The 14,864-nt window shown below is 37.6% G+C and overlaps 1 protein-coding gene across 1 annotated transcript in view; it reads left to right on the top strand.

The window, feature by feature from the left end:
* Nucleotides 1-83: 83 nt before the first annotated feature.
* LOC139945011 (26S proteasome non-ATPase regulatory subunit 1-like) overlaps nt 84-14,864 on the top strand; it is a 61,189-nt gene continuing 46,408 nt past the window's right edge. The window contains exons 1-16 of the mRNA XM_071942239.1: nt 84-213; nt 1,440-1,483; nt 2,030-2,103; nt 2,529-2,592; nt 3,167-3,272; nt 4,082-4,284; nt 4,569-4,646; nt 5,001-5,135; nt 5,741-5,889; nt 6,290-6,365; nt 6,916-7,050; nt 7,993-8,334; nt 8,702-8,813; nt 9,406-9,482; nt 10,140-10,199; nt 10,532-10,752. Coding sequence (XP_071798340.1) covers nt 195-213; nt 1,440-1,483; nt 2,030-2,103; nt 2,529-2,592; nt 3,167-3,272; nt 4,082-4,284; nt 4,569-4,646; nt 5,001-5,135; nt 5,741-5,889; nt 6,290-6,365; nt 6,916-7,050; nt 7,993-8,334; nt 8,702-8,813; nt 9,406-9,482; nt 10,140-10,199; nt 10,532-10,752 — 1,895 coding nt within the window. The 5' untranslated portion in view covers nt 84-194. The remainder of the gene's footprint in view (nt 214-1,439; nt 1,484-2,029; nt 2,104-2,528; nt 2,593-3,166; nt 3,273-4,081; nt 4,285-4,568; nt 4,647-5,000; nt 5,136-5,740; nt 5,890-6,289; nt 6,366-6,915; nt 7,051-7,992; nt 8,335-8,701; nt 8,814-9,405; nt 9,483-10,139; nt 10,200-10,531; nt 10,753-14,864) is intronic.

Below are 14,864 nucleotides of genomic sequence, written 5' to 3' on the forward strand. Positions count from 1 at the left end.
AAATTGTTGATGGACGGGCGCCACCTTTCGTTACAGAAATTATCCAAAATCTCTAGCCCCCTCTACAGGCATACTTTGGTTAGTTTCACCACCATTTTGGTTTTCTTCTGCTACTCATGGAAACTTGAGCAAAAACTAGTGTGTATTAAAGTTAAGATTTCAGCAATTTGGTGGACTTCAAATACAATCCAAAGATGAAGTTGACATCAGCAGGTATGAGCCTCGTATATTTTGTTCTCTCATTTATTTATATGCATTTACAATTTGAGTAATTTGAGTTGATAAAGTGTTGTTTTACTCCGTATCAAGCTGAGTCATTGAAATTGACAATGCACTTTGTGTACTGCGGTATGCCAAACTTGTGTGTTGCCTGTTTGGTTGGTTCTCGTGGTGGTTGTTATTTGCGTTCAAAACTAAAGCAATTTTTTTTTAAATTAAACTTAGCGGAAAAGTTTCCGTATGGCGCCACCACTTTTTCATTCGAAATAAAATAATATAGTATCTAATTTACCTGATTGACATATCCCTTTTTGTAAAAATGAGTGAAAAAGTGGTGGCGCCATACGGAAAGTTATCCAACTTAGCTTATGTTAAAGACTACTTGTGCTTGTTTCTTTTATATCAAGTAAAGTTTTAGGAAATATTTAATTTGGGAATTGAAGTTGAACAAAGAACTCAACTGGCGAATAAACATAAATCAATTGACCCAAAAAAATAGATTATTTAAAATTTACCCCCTTATTGAATAGTGTTGGATTGTTTCCCTTGTGGTTTATAACTATTAGTTGATATAGGCCTATATGAAAAATGTAATAAAATAAAATAAAAACCTAATTTTTTGAAATTTTATTAATTAGTGCTTGTGCACATTTGCTAAACTTGTCGATAAAGTAAAGCTGGTTCTATGATTATGAATGATATACGATTTGATAGATTTCTGCATCCTGCCACCACTTGTTCACTAATTTTTACCCTACAGATTATCTCATTTGAGTAAATTAGATACTTATTTATTTCATAACAAATATGTTTTTAAGGAAATAGTTACAACAGCCCCCGATTTCACGAAACTCATCGCAAGTAGCAACGCATCGTAGGGTTTGCGATGCGTCGCAGACCTATAAGACACGTCGCGGCTGCGACAAGTTCGCAACTTACGACGTGTAACCGGTCGCAATTTGCACTTGCGACGCGTCGCAGCGCTTCGTGAAATCGGGGGCAGGATACAGACATTTCTCTGAGAGAATTTTTAGACTAATTTGAGTTAGACTAGTTTAAAGTTAAGTGCTGTTTGACTTGTTGGAAGGCTGTTTCGAGATGTTATGACTAATTAAAGTTAATATTTAATTTTTGTTCTGCTGTTTTATCAACAACAACTGCCACAGTTGGTTAAATGGTTTGTTTTTATCTTAATGTCTCGTTGTCTCGTTTATATTCAGGCGGGGTGATTTCACTTCTGGATGAGCCAGATGTAAAGCTGCAGGTAAATTCTCTTGAAAATTGGTTTGCTATTTAATTTATCACACTTTCTTTTCTTTGAAAACAGTTGTTTTCCTGATTAGGCAATTCTTGTTTGTAGACAAAGTGTACCCTTGGTATTTGGAACTGTTTTGATTGATAAATCCTACATAAATTATACACCAAAACTAACCTGTGAAAATTTCATCTCAAAAGGGGAATTACACAGAGGTCATGACCTCCAGTGCCCTGGTTTTGGCCTTGGTGCCCCTTCAAAAATGTGCAATAGACTTTAGATTTTCAAATGGAAGTACCCTTTGAAAAACGAAAATGGCCTTGCCCTCTAAATGATCAGCCTCTGGGCCTGAAAGGTACACGTAGTAGCGTTTTTGAGATCAATTTTGTCGTTAATTTTTGAATAACTACCAAAGGTAATTTAATTTTAATTTGTTCATTTATTGAAATCATCACATCTTCAACCTTGATATATATGTAAAAAAGAAATCCCTAAAAATGTGGTTATTATTTAATTAAGTGTTTGCAAACTGATTTTTCCCCAATTTTTTTGTAGATTTTTGCTCTCGACAAACTGAACCAGCTTGTGGATGACTTCTGGGCAGAGATTGCAGATGCTGTCGAAAAAATGTGAGATCACAGAAAATGTTTCCATGAATGATATTTATTGATGAATACCCTGGAGAGTTTATGCACTCTGATTAGTAGAAGACTTGTTTTTATAGTTTTTAATTATTTTTTTAAAAAGTTATATATACAAATGGCAATAACAGTGAGAGGACCCAGTCGTCACCAACCGCTAAACCAAGGTTATTACCATGCAGGGAACACTGGGACAATGTTATTCCCTAATTGAAACCCAGTGATTATACTTTTTCTTCGTTTAACTCACTTTTATTTTTACTTTGGAGTCTGACAATTTTAACACTAGCAATTCACATTCAGCATATTTCAGAATTTAGCTCCACAGAGTGTAATTACTTTATTGTTTTAGTCTTGGATCATTTGACTTTTTCATGAAATGTTGACAAATTGATTTGTTAATTTATTGACAGAGAGATGTTTTATGAAGATCAAAGTTTTCCTGAGAGAGAATTGGCCGCTTTGGTTGCTTCCAAGGTAACTATGGAGATATACTTTCAGTTTCTTTGAAACTATTCAAACGTTTTCAGTTTGGAAGATGCTTCTAACTAGTTGAAGGAAACACAAATCTTGGAAGCAAATTTTGTCATCAATCATCTTTCCAATAAGCCCTGTTTTAGATGTCAGTAATAAAAAGTCTCATCTCCTTGAGTGGGTCAATCCCACTGCTACCGATTCCTAAGTTATATCGTAAACTTGGGTGTAATCTCTGTCTACATGACAGTTAAGGGTTGTACAGCTTCTGACTGGCAATCCTGAATAAATATATTGACAAAATAGGCAGATAGATAGCTCAGGTATTAGAGCACTCGGCTTGTGAATCCAGAGGTTGCTGGTTCAAGTCCAACTTAAGTCAATTTCCTCCGAAATACCTTGACAGTTTTATGCTGTTTTATCAGCAAGTAGACACTGCTTTCAGCTGAAACTTTCACATGTGACTTTTATTGTATCTTTCTTTATAATTTGGCTTTTAAATCAGCATTATGTGGACAAAAACTAATCTATGTCCCTAACTTAAATTGATAAGATCATGACGTCTTTATTGTTTCAGGTTTACTACCATCTTGGAGGGTTTGAGGAATCTCTAACCTATGCTCTCGGAGCTGGTCGTCTCTTTGATGTCACCACATCATCAGAATACGTTGACACAACAATATGTAAGTAACTAATTAACAGAATTAATGCTTTGGAGATGTAGTGTTTGCGGAGGATGTTGAGAACTTGATGGAAAGAGCGGTAAAACACATGACTATTTCCGAAAGTTGATTGGGGATGACAACAACTACAAGCCAGAATGATTAACAAAACCAAACTACAATATTTTTGGTCATGTCTCAAGAAAATAAGTCAGAGAAGATTATTGTTCAAGGAAATGAAGAAGGAAGACTTTGGTTTGATTTGTTTTTGTTTCTTCCTTTTTACTGTCAACTTCATCTAACCGTTAAAGCCATTGGACCCTTTCAGTAAACAGTGTTGTCCAAGGCCCACACTTTGTGTACCACAACTTCTATATCAAATAACAAACCTGTGAAAATTTAGGCTCAATCGGTCATAGGAGTCGGGAGAAAACAACGGAAAAACCCACCCTTGTTTCCGCGCGTTTCGCCGTGTCATGGCATGTGTTTAAAATAAATCCGTAATTCTCGTTAACGAGAATTGATATTGTTTTGCTGTTTTCTCAAAAAGTAAAGCATTTCATGGAATAATATTTCAAGAGAAGTCTTTCACCATTGCCTTCTGTAAACCCTGTAAGTTATTTGTAAATCTGTGAACTTTTATTTTTTTTCTGAACCGAAAGGGTCCAATGGCTTTAAGGCAACGTGGAAATGGATTTTGGAATTGTTTTTGGTTATCCGCATAAACTTCCCAACCCTAGTAATATACATCTTTTTTCAAAAGGTGCAGCAAAAGTAATTTCAAAGTGAAAATGTGTTTATAATGGATTACTGTACCTTTCCCTCAACAGCAAAATGCATAGATCATTATACCAAGCTGAGAGTGCACAATTTAGAACACACAGATGACACCAAAGACATCGACCCTCGTCTTGAGAGCATCGTCGACAGGATGTTTCAGCGTTGCTATGATGACCAAGAGTTCAAGCAGGTTGTTGGGATCGCCCTTGAGACCCGTCGGATCGACTCGTTTGAAAAGTCCATCATGCAATCTGTAAGATTATCTCGCTTAATACTTGGGGGAGGGGTTTGAAACCTTTTGATTGTAATAGAAATTGATCTGTTTTTCCATAACCACATTACCTCAAAGTGAAATGATTCTGAAATTGCTTTATATTATCAAAAGCTGCTGTACTAACCATAACCAATCTTAATGCTTTTTACTTTTACTTGTTTTATCTGTGAAGCGCATTGAGGCTCTCGCATAAGACGCTCTATAAATACTGTGTTATTTTTATTGTTATTATTAATATTATTGTTATTATTTCTTCCTTGTAGGTGGACGTAAGCAGTATGCTTAGCTACAGTCTCAAAGTGGTCATGTCTCTTCTGCAACAAAAACAGTTCAGAAATGAGGTTAGTCTGGTCCTTCCGTCAATCATTTTGTACATTACCCGGGCCAAATTTCATAGAGCTATAAAAGCAGAAAATTTTGCTAGACAATTTTCTGCTTTGCACAAATGAGTAGAATACCAGTCACAAATTTTAAGTATAATTTTGTTGTGCTTAGCTACTTATTTGTGTTTCAGCAGCTCCATGAATCTTTGCCTAAGCAGAAAAAGTAGCCAAGCACAACATAGTGTTGCTGCTGTACTTCTAACTAAGTAAGTTTTTATTGCCATCAATTTTAAGAGTGATTACCGAACCTAGACCTCTCCTTTGAGGCTTTGATGATAAAACACAATTTTTGTTGACTATTTCTACCACCAGGTCTTACGCGTCTTACTGCGTCTCTACATGAATCTACATGTACCCGACTACATCAACGTCTGCCAGTGTCTTATCTTTCTAGATGATGCACAAGGAGTTGCAGACATCCTTAGCAAATTGATGAAAGAAAGCTCGGTGAGTGGGACCATGCTAGCATCTCAGACAACCACAGCGATAATGTGGTCTCCCTAAAACACTTATTTCAATCATGCATGATACTCTTCCTACTTTAGTCTATATGGGGTTTGAGGCATTGAATGGTGAGATATCAATGTGTATTTGAATTGAGGTAACAGTTTGTGTGTATCTACTTGCTGGGCAGTTCATATTCTTCAGAGAACTTGTCTTGCTTAATATTCTACTACCGCTGAGTAGATTTTTTGGAATGCCAGAGACTTCTCAGTTCTGAAAAGAACTGTCTTGCTGAAGGTAGAAAATCAGCTGAGACTACTACTTTTGCTTAGTAGATTGAGAAGACCTCTTGTAATTAACTTCACTGCTGCGGAGTGAGTTCTTAATTGGTCAACATTTCGACTAGCTTGCTGTAGTCATCGTCAGAAGACTTTAGTCTGATTTCTTATTTGTTTTGCCCTTGTGAATCAATTGCCTGAAAAGTCGCTCACTAATATGTTTCTACTTTTCTCCCAACGACCAAGCATCACGTCTGGTCAAACTAATCTTCTTTTTCTTAAGGCAATCATCATTTATTTGAAGCATTGAATTGATTCTTATCCCTCCAGGACCAGACATTGATGGCTTACCAGATCGGGTTTGATCTGTACGCCAGCGCCACTCAGCAGTTTCTCTCCAGGGTACAGGGTTCGCTCCGGTCCTCTGGACCTCTCCCTGAGGCATCGAGTGAAGCCACGGAAACTGAGACCAAAGAAGGGTATGTTGAGTTGATAATGTTATTGAGAAGGACTATTTGTTTTTTGAGAGTTCAGATATTTTGGGTGAAATTAAACCAAGGATGCGATTTCTCTGTTTTTAACCTGAAATCGCGTTTTTAATTTTTTTTTAAATCCCCCCCCCCCCAAGGAAAAAATAAATAAATAAAGTAGTTTATATGATATTTATATTTTTTATATTTTAGATTAAATTCCTTAAAAAAAACATGAAGCTAAAAAACATATAGACTGCAGAGGACTTTTAAAACCAAAGATAAATGTATGTAAGTTAGCAATACTTAGTACTTTCCCGAGTTACTCAGGTTGGATTCGAACTCACAACCTTTACAATTCTAGAGCAGTGTCTTACCAAAAGAATTTGACTGTGTTTGTAACCATCAGTGATGATATGGAAACTGAGGATAAGAAACCAGAGACCACTCCCACACCTGTAGAAACCCCTCCATCAGCTGAACTGGTAAGTAATTGAATACACCTGGGCTTAGTTTTATAAAGTTGGTCAGCACAGACAAATTTTGCTGAACAGAAACTGATTACCAACCAAAATTTTACAAGGTTTACATAGTTTGAAACTGGTGCCCAACTCATTTTTTGCTTAACAAAGAATTCTGCTAAGGTGTGTTGTCTGCTTATGACATTAAGCCCAGTGCCCAATTTCATAGAGCTGCTTAAGTACAAAAAGCAGCTAAGCACAACAAATGTATGCTTACCAGAATATGGTTACCAGCTAAAACACCATATCGCGTGTACCATCTGTGACTGGTATCCTGTCATGTTTACTGTATAAACAGCTCTATGAAATTGGGCATTGGTTTTAAGCTCAAAGTTGATGCTTCCGCAAACCTCACCAAACGACTATGAGTTAGGCAATAGAAATAGTCTTTTTTAAAGTTACTTTTGAGATCTGTTCTGTAATGACACCCCCCCCCCCCCCTGTAATGACGGTCTTGTTGGGGGCGAAAATCGCTCGTCTCTTTCTTATTGATTAAGTTTGTTTATCATCACAGGAAGAGGATAAAGTGTACGCAGATCGTCTGAGTAAACTCATGGAGATCTTAAGTGGAAGTATTTCCATCGCAATCCATCTTCAATTTCTTATAAGGAGCAACAAAACAGACCTTCAGATTCTTAAGAATACTAAGGTAAGGGCAAATGGTGGTTGAGCGGTCACGTCCACTGGACTCAAGCTCTAGTGTTTCTAATCAGCAGAGTGTGGTTTTGAGTCTAGGTCATGACACTTGTGTCCTTAAACATGATACTTGACCATTATTGGTTAAGTCATGCAGATGGGACATTAAGCTGTAAGGGCGCATGGTGGTAGAGCGGTCACGTCCACTGGACTCAAGCTCTAGTGTTTCTAATCAGCAGAGTGTGGTTTTGAGTCTAGGTCATGACACTTGTGTCCTTAAACATGATACTTGACCATTATTGGTTAAGTCATGCAGATGGGACATAAAGCTGTAAGGGCGCATGGTGGTTGAGCGGTCACGTCCACTGGACTCAAGCTCTAGTCTTTCTAATCAGCAGAGTGTGGGTGTCGAGTCCCGGTCTTTACACTTGTGTCCAATTGAGAATTTGAGAAAGAACCAATTGTTTTATTGTTATTATTATGTCATGCACCTATACTTTTAGGAACATACAAACACTCATTCTCGCAATGTTAATGGTAGCCAGTGGCATTGTACTAGAAAATATCCAAGTCATTGTTGTTAAGTTAATTCCAGACATGTGCCATTGGTTTATTGTCCTGGCTGTTTTGTTTTGTTATTTCTATATTTTGTATGCCAAATAGATATCAATAATAATAGTATTTCTGTGTAAAAGCCTGGTCACACAGGCCTCGAGAACAAGAATCACAATGTTAAAAAAGCATGCCCTTGATTGGTTGATTAGAGTGGACGTATTCTGCACGGAGCAATTCAACCAATAGAATGCGTTCTCTTTGCATCGTTATCGTTATTGTTATCGCTGCAGTGTGACTCGGTCTTAATACTTGTACTAAATCAGGATGAGAAGTACTTGATGAACTTCTTGTAAATTAAATTTTTACCTGACTGTACATTTTGATATGATCTTATTTTCAGGATGTTGTACGCAACTCTGTCTGTCATAATGCTACCGTCATCGCCAACTCCTTCATGCATTGTGGAACAACATGTGATTCATTCCTCAGAGACAACTTAGACTGGTTATCCCGAGCCACTAACTGGGCTAAGTTCACAGCCACAGCAAGTCTAGGTGTCATACATCGAGGTCACGAGAAAGAAGCGTTGAGTCTGATGTCAACGTACCTCCCTAAGGACACGGGACCAGGCAGTGCGTATCAAGAAGGGGGTGGGTTATACGCACTTGGGTTGATTCACGCTAACCACGGTGCTAATATTATCGAGTATCTACTTGGGCAGCTTAAAGAAGCATCAACTGACGTAAGTAGGAATTAATTCAGTATCATTTTTTTACCCATGCATTGTGTATTAAAACGACCTCTCCCGAAATGAAGAAGTTTGGTTGATCTTTAAGCCCTCGATAGAGACTAAAAGAAGATGCCACATAAAAGCTGCACTTTGCATTGTTTTATTTCAGATACTCTGTTTGGTTGACGTCAAATCAGGAGGACAATTAGCGACTTTCATAAAATTATTTTGTTTGATAATCAAAGCACCTATTATGGTTGTCAGAATATTGTTTCTAGAAGTTGCAATTATTATTATGTATTCAAAAACAAAATGTTTATTCAGCTTAATTGTTCTTTTAGTATGAAATATTCATGATGCTTATGAATTATTCATACAGATGGTGAGGCATGGTGGTTGTCTAGGCCTTGGTCTTGCAGCAATGGGTACAGCCAGACAAGACGTGTATGAACAGTTGAAGTTTAATCTCTATGAAGATGATGCAGTCACAGGTAGGTGTCTGATTCCCTGAAGCCAACATCCAAAAGTACATTGAAGTTACTCCTGAATTATTAAGCACCAGGCTATAAGATTTTGAGCCTTTGACCATGTCTGCTTATGACACTTGCTGTCGCTAAGAGGCTATTCAGAATACACGCTCTTTAAAAATCAAAACTGTGGGTGGGTGGGTCAAAATCAAAATTCATATGTGTATATTAACAGATGGGGAAAAAAATACACAGCTGGCCATTTTTGTCAATTTCATTCCTGATCAAACTACAAAGTGGTTTCTTGAAGCCAGGTGAAGCCATTCAAAACTAATGATGTTGGAGACCTCAAATAATTGGTTCATTTGAGGCATCAATGTGTTCTCTAGTCTACAGATTATGTTATGAAACCATTTCAAATCTAAATTTAAGGTAAATGGCCCCTATATTCAAGCTTTGTTCAGTTAATGATGCAGCCATACAATGAAGATGCCATTGTAGACATTGTAGACATGGCATTTTTTGAAGGCTCTAAAGGCTGGTCAGGTAATACATAATTGAGAAAAGTAGAGCTGATTTTGAGTGATTTCATGGTTAATTTGTTCTGCTATTTTAGGTGAAGCAGCAGGTCTTGCCATGGGTCTCGTAATGATCGGCTCCAAGTCAGCCTCAGCCATTGAAGACATGGTCAGCGTAAGTAAACCAATAGTTCTCATCCAAAATGGAAACATTCTCAGGGACGTGATTTCTCAGTTTTTAACCGGAAACACGTTTTTTGTTACCCCCCCCCCCACTTATAAGCCATTATGTGGAAATTTAGGCTCAATCGGACATCGGAGTCGGGAGAAAATAACAGGAAAACCCACTCCTGTTTTCGCGCATTTCGCCGTGTCATGACATGTGTTTATAACAAATCCGTAATTCTCGCTAACGAGAATTTATATTGTTTTACCGTTTTCTCAAAAAGCAAAGCATTTCATGGACTAATATTTCAAGAGAAGTCTTTCACCATTACCTTCTGTAAACCCTGTAAATTATGTGTAAATCTGTGAACTTTTTTTTTTTCTGAACTGAAAGGGTCCAATGGCTTTAAAAAAAAATATAATAATAATACTAATAATAATATTAAAGTAAACATGCAGCTTAAATCCATATAAAACCCCAATACTTCAGAGGGTTTTTAAAACCAAAGATAAATGTATGTAAGCGGGCTTCGGGCTCGCAAGCCTCCTAAGATCTGGATCCAAGTTTCAGGCTTTTTTGTTAAGATTGACTCTCACCCCAGACAGAAAAACTGGAAACTGAAGTATTTTGCTGATTTCTTGTTTTTGTTTTTTCCCTTTGTTACAGTATGCTCAAGACACTCAGCATGAAAAGATTCTACGAGGTCTTTGTCTTGGTATTGCTCTGGTGAGTCATTCAGATTGCAAAACAGCTTTACTTCAATAGATGTTTATTGGGCATCAGGAATATGGAATGTAGCTTTGTTTTTGCCCTTACATCGATTTGTATTAAAAGCACTAAGTAGCAAAGTTGCTACTACCGTTCTTGGCGAAGAGAATTTTGGTGACACAATAATCGGTACGCGCTGTTTTTCCAATTGTAATTGTGATGCAAGAAGCATTTGCAGGAAGTATGAACTGAGCTTAGGCCTGTATTGCTACATTTTTTCAGAGTGAGCGAGAATGAGTTTGGTGTGATGGGGCTTGTATCTCTAAGTGTTTTCTTTTCTTCTCCTTCAGACGATGTACGGACGTCTTGAGGAAGCAGACACCCTCATTGAGAGCCTCTCCCGAGACAAGGACCCCATCTTGAGACGCTCTGGTATGTACACCATAGCCTTGGCTTACTGCGGTACAGGAAACAACCAGGCTATAAGACGTCTTCTTCACTTCGCTGTTAGCGACGTAGATGATGATGTAAGAAGGGCTGCCGTTACTTCCCTTGGATTCATCTTGTTCAGGTAAGACAGTCTTGACATTCTGTAGGTCTGTAGCTAGCCTCTCTTTCTTTTCTACAGGTACTTTCGTGATAAATGTTCCACCAGTGTGTCTGACCTGGGCAGATTTCACAAAGAGCTAAAATCAGTCTTAGCTGCAAATCAATGGTAGTTGCTAAGAAAAGTGTGATGTCACAATTCAAATCACTATTGTAATACTGACAACTCATCTTAAGATGAATCTTCATGCTTTGTGAAAGCGAGCCTTGGGGTCAATTTCACAAAGAGTTAAGACTAGTCCTAACTTAGGACTAGTCCTAGGGGATTTACAAAACGTATGGCTAGTCCTATAAGTTAGGACGAGTAACTTGTCCTAACTCGAGATAAGACTAGCCTTAACTCTTTGTGAAATCCACCCCTGGGCCCATATTCATAGAGCTTCTTCAGCAGTAAAATATTGCTTAATGATTTTCTGCTGAGCAGTAATTAGCAGGATACCAGTCACAAATTGTACATGTGACATGGTATTATGGCTGGTAACCTTATTCTGGTTAGCATACTTTAGTTGGGCTTAGCTACAGTTTGTGCTTAAGCAGCTCTGTGAAATTGGGCCCTGGCGAAGGATGTTTGAGCGTGAAACCAGACTTTCTGCTTCTTCTCACCCATACACTCTTGCTTTGCTGAGATGTAAAACAAAGAGCCATTCCAACAGCTTTATTCCACTTACTGTATCTCTTTGGAACTCCTTGCCTGGTGCATAATCCATCCATCCTACAATCTGGACTGTTTTAAGAGGATCATCAATTCCTACCTTCAGCTCCCCCAAGTTTTTTTTCATCTTAAATATTTTCTTGTATCCAATTACCAAGAGTTGCTTTTAGCCTTCTTTTGGGCGAACTTGCATTGAAATAAACAACTATTTTAAAAACCTGATATAAACCTTAATAAAACAACTGAACATTTAAGTTTGCACAGCTTAGATCTGTCTTAATAAGCATTTTAAAGAACAAACTCTACCTGGCAAGTAGACATACACATGTTGTTACCGCAAACCAAATATATATTGATACCTCATGATGCAATGCCTCAAATCACATAAATGTTTAGGTAACCAGCCAGAATCCTACATTACGCACATTCATTCTCACTGGTTGCCATGCACCATATTTGTCTAACACAAGTCTCGCACCTGTCACATATGCAATTAGTCGACCTGAACGATAGACTTGATCAAATCTGCGCACATGTGACATTCAGGGTAGGAGCACCCATGGTGGTTGTTAATTTACTAGCATGGATGGCGAGAGGCGTAGCGTCTATTTTGTTTATGGGAATCGTCTCTAGTTAAACCTCCATCTTTAGTGTCCTGCTGAGTAGATACATGTGCAATCTATAAATAAATAGTTAACTCGCAGGAACAACCATGTTTAAATCTCTTTTGTGGGAGTGTCGACTCTGAAAAGAGATGAGCAGTATACTCTGCTCATCTTCAAGAAAAATTTAGTTGTCCCCTCGTGTTTGGATTTCTATCTAGAGTCTTGTTTGTGATAGACCTGTATTCGTTGGGAGTAGGGCGCCCTTCATAGAGATCAAAAGAAGTTGCAATATCTGACTGACGTTGGTCCTACATGCCCAGGCATGTTACTTCATTCCCCCTGGGCGTTGCTTAGCTGCCCTTGAATTGCTAAGCAGTAGAAATTTATGATTTCCTCATAGGGTTCCCCTTACACAGAGAAATACGTTTTCCTTGCCCTTTCAACAAACAGAGTATACAGGCCTGCATGCCTAATGATATCCGTGAATAAATATGGAGTGACGTAAGCTTTTAATTTCTGCGTTATGATTGGTCTACCACTATGAAGTGACGTAGTTTGTCAGCTACATACACCAGCAGTTGGGTTACTTGTACTTGCAAACGTCTGCTTCTGCTGCGTGTGCATAGCATTTGTATGTAATCAAGTGTAATATTCGTACATGTGTGAATTGGAGGCGAGGTCACAGGTACATCTGGCTGGATACTGCCAAATGCTTCAAGGCTGGTACCTGGCGTTATTTATGAGCCCCGTGATTTCTGATGTTCAGGCTTTATGCCACATCTGTGCTTTGTATTGTTTTACTGCAAACATGGTGTCTGGATTACGTCAAGGCATGAGGACAAAATCATGAGTACAAGACTAGAGTCAAAATGAGCAAAGATTAGAATCAAAATGAGAACACGGTTCTAAAAACGGTTCTAAACTGCTTCATTAAAAAAAAAAACTAAGAATATATTGATTTTTTGGATGATGCTCAGCAGGATTGAAAGATATTTGTGAGACTCAAACTCAACATTTGAACATCAATCTTTTGAGATAAAGATGTTGAATTGAAACAAGACCACATGACTTGTCTTGTCCTGTCTTGTCAGGACTTATCCTGTGTTTTATGTTTGTGAAGTTTACAAAACACATCAAAGGGTTATTACTCTTAATCTAGGATTCCAATATAATTATGTCGGAGGAGGAAGAGTTCCGGTCATCATGAGGTTATTTCTTTGTTGTATTTTGTTGAAAAATGCCTTTGTGACGATGCTTTTGTGAAATTTCAGTCCTTGGCTCATTATAGGGACTATTTTCTTCAAGCTTTGCTTCTTTAAAGCGAAGGGTATACGTTTGATCACTCTTTAAATTAATTGCAATACAAACTACACGTATCGGTTAACAAGCCTACGCCAGATAGTATAATCAATCAATCAATCAATCAATCAAAGGTCATTTTGTAAGGCGCTTTGCATTTTGTGAACTATTTTACTTTAAAGTAACATGGTTTTTCATTTTACAACTATTTTTCTGAAGGGATTGAAACCGAACATAGCGACCAGACAGCGCTTGAAAGAGTTGGGGAAAACCCAACATCACTAAGAGTTTTTACGCTAAGTGTGTAAAAACTGTACTCGAGTACCTCCTTTTGTTTGTACTTGAACTTTTTGGTGAAAATAGAAAAAGCTGTTGCAAACAAGTTACCAACCAAAAGGACAATGCAAAAAACAGTTAATGGCGTGACGCGCGGACCCTAGCAGAGTGTTCCTCGAAGGCTAAATGACAATAAATGTTTAGCCTTTGAGAAAGACTCTGCTAGGATCGAAACGTCAGGCCATAAACATTTTTTGGAAACGGCTCCCGTTGCGTTTGTTCACACTCTCCAACTGGGGCCCTTTATCCAAATGGGGACCTTTACCCAACTGGATACCTTTACCCAAATACGGACCTTTATGCAAATACGGACCTGTACGCAAATGGTCACCCTTTTGTTCTCTTCTGGTTGTCCTCGATCAAGAAAAAATGAATAATTTGTCATGTGTAATTTTTTTCATTTCTCAGAATTTCCATTAAAATACGGCCCTGAACAATCAATCCCCCCTCGTAACGATGACTTCGTCTCGGAATGTTGATGATAGTAATCTCCTTGGTTTCAGATTTTAAATGAGAACGTACCCTGTTGTTTATTCAACAAGCCTCGTCTGGGACCTCAATTAAGAGTTCTCAGGGGATTTGAAATACCCCCTTGAAGGCAAGGTGGGAGGGGGGATTCAATTCTTGCCTCAGGAAAATGACTTCGTAATTTTCTTGTAAAGTTCAATTTGCCCTAATGAGCATTATGGAAGATCGTTATTGAGGGAAATTTAAGACAGCAATTTGATATGAGGAATATGGAATTATTTTTTTTTTTTTATTTTTTTTTATTTGCGTAAGCATTAGAACAAATCACATAGAACAAATCAATCATGAGGAAGTTTTGAAGGGCGTCACTCATGTAGAAAATTAAGTTATTAAAAAGTATTAGCATTGAAAAGTACATTGTCCTATCCCTTCCCACCCCCCACCCACAACAAAAAATAATAATACTGCTTGCAATAAATCTTGTAGAACAAATTAAAATGCAAATTTTTTAGGAAACTAGCCACAACAAAAATAATAATACTAAATAAGAAATAATATTAAATGTAACTTCAATTTTAATAATAGTTTTTAAGAAAATAAATTACATTTTGTTTAAACGATTGGCAATGAAAGTCATTTATTAACACTTCTAAATTTCTAAATAAATGAATGGGAAAAAAATGGGGGAAAAAAACGCATGAAATACATAGATTATCT

Source organism: Asterias amurensis, chromosome 12, assembly GCF_032118995.1.
Source record: "Asterias amurensis chromosome 12, ASM3211899v1".
Classification (NCBI taxonomy): domain Eukaryota; kingdom Metazoa; phylum Echinodermata; class Asteroidea; order Forcipulatida; family Asteriidae; genus Asterias; species Asterias amurensis.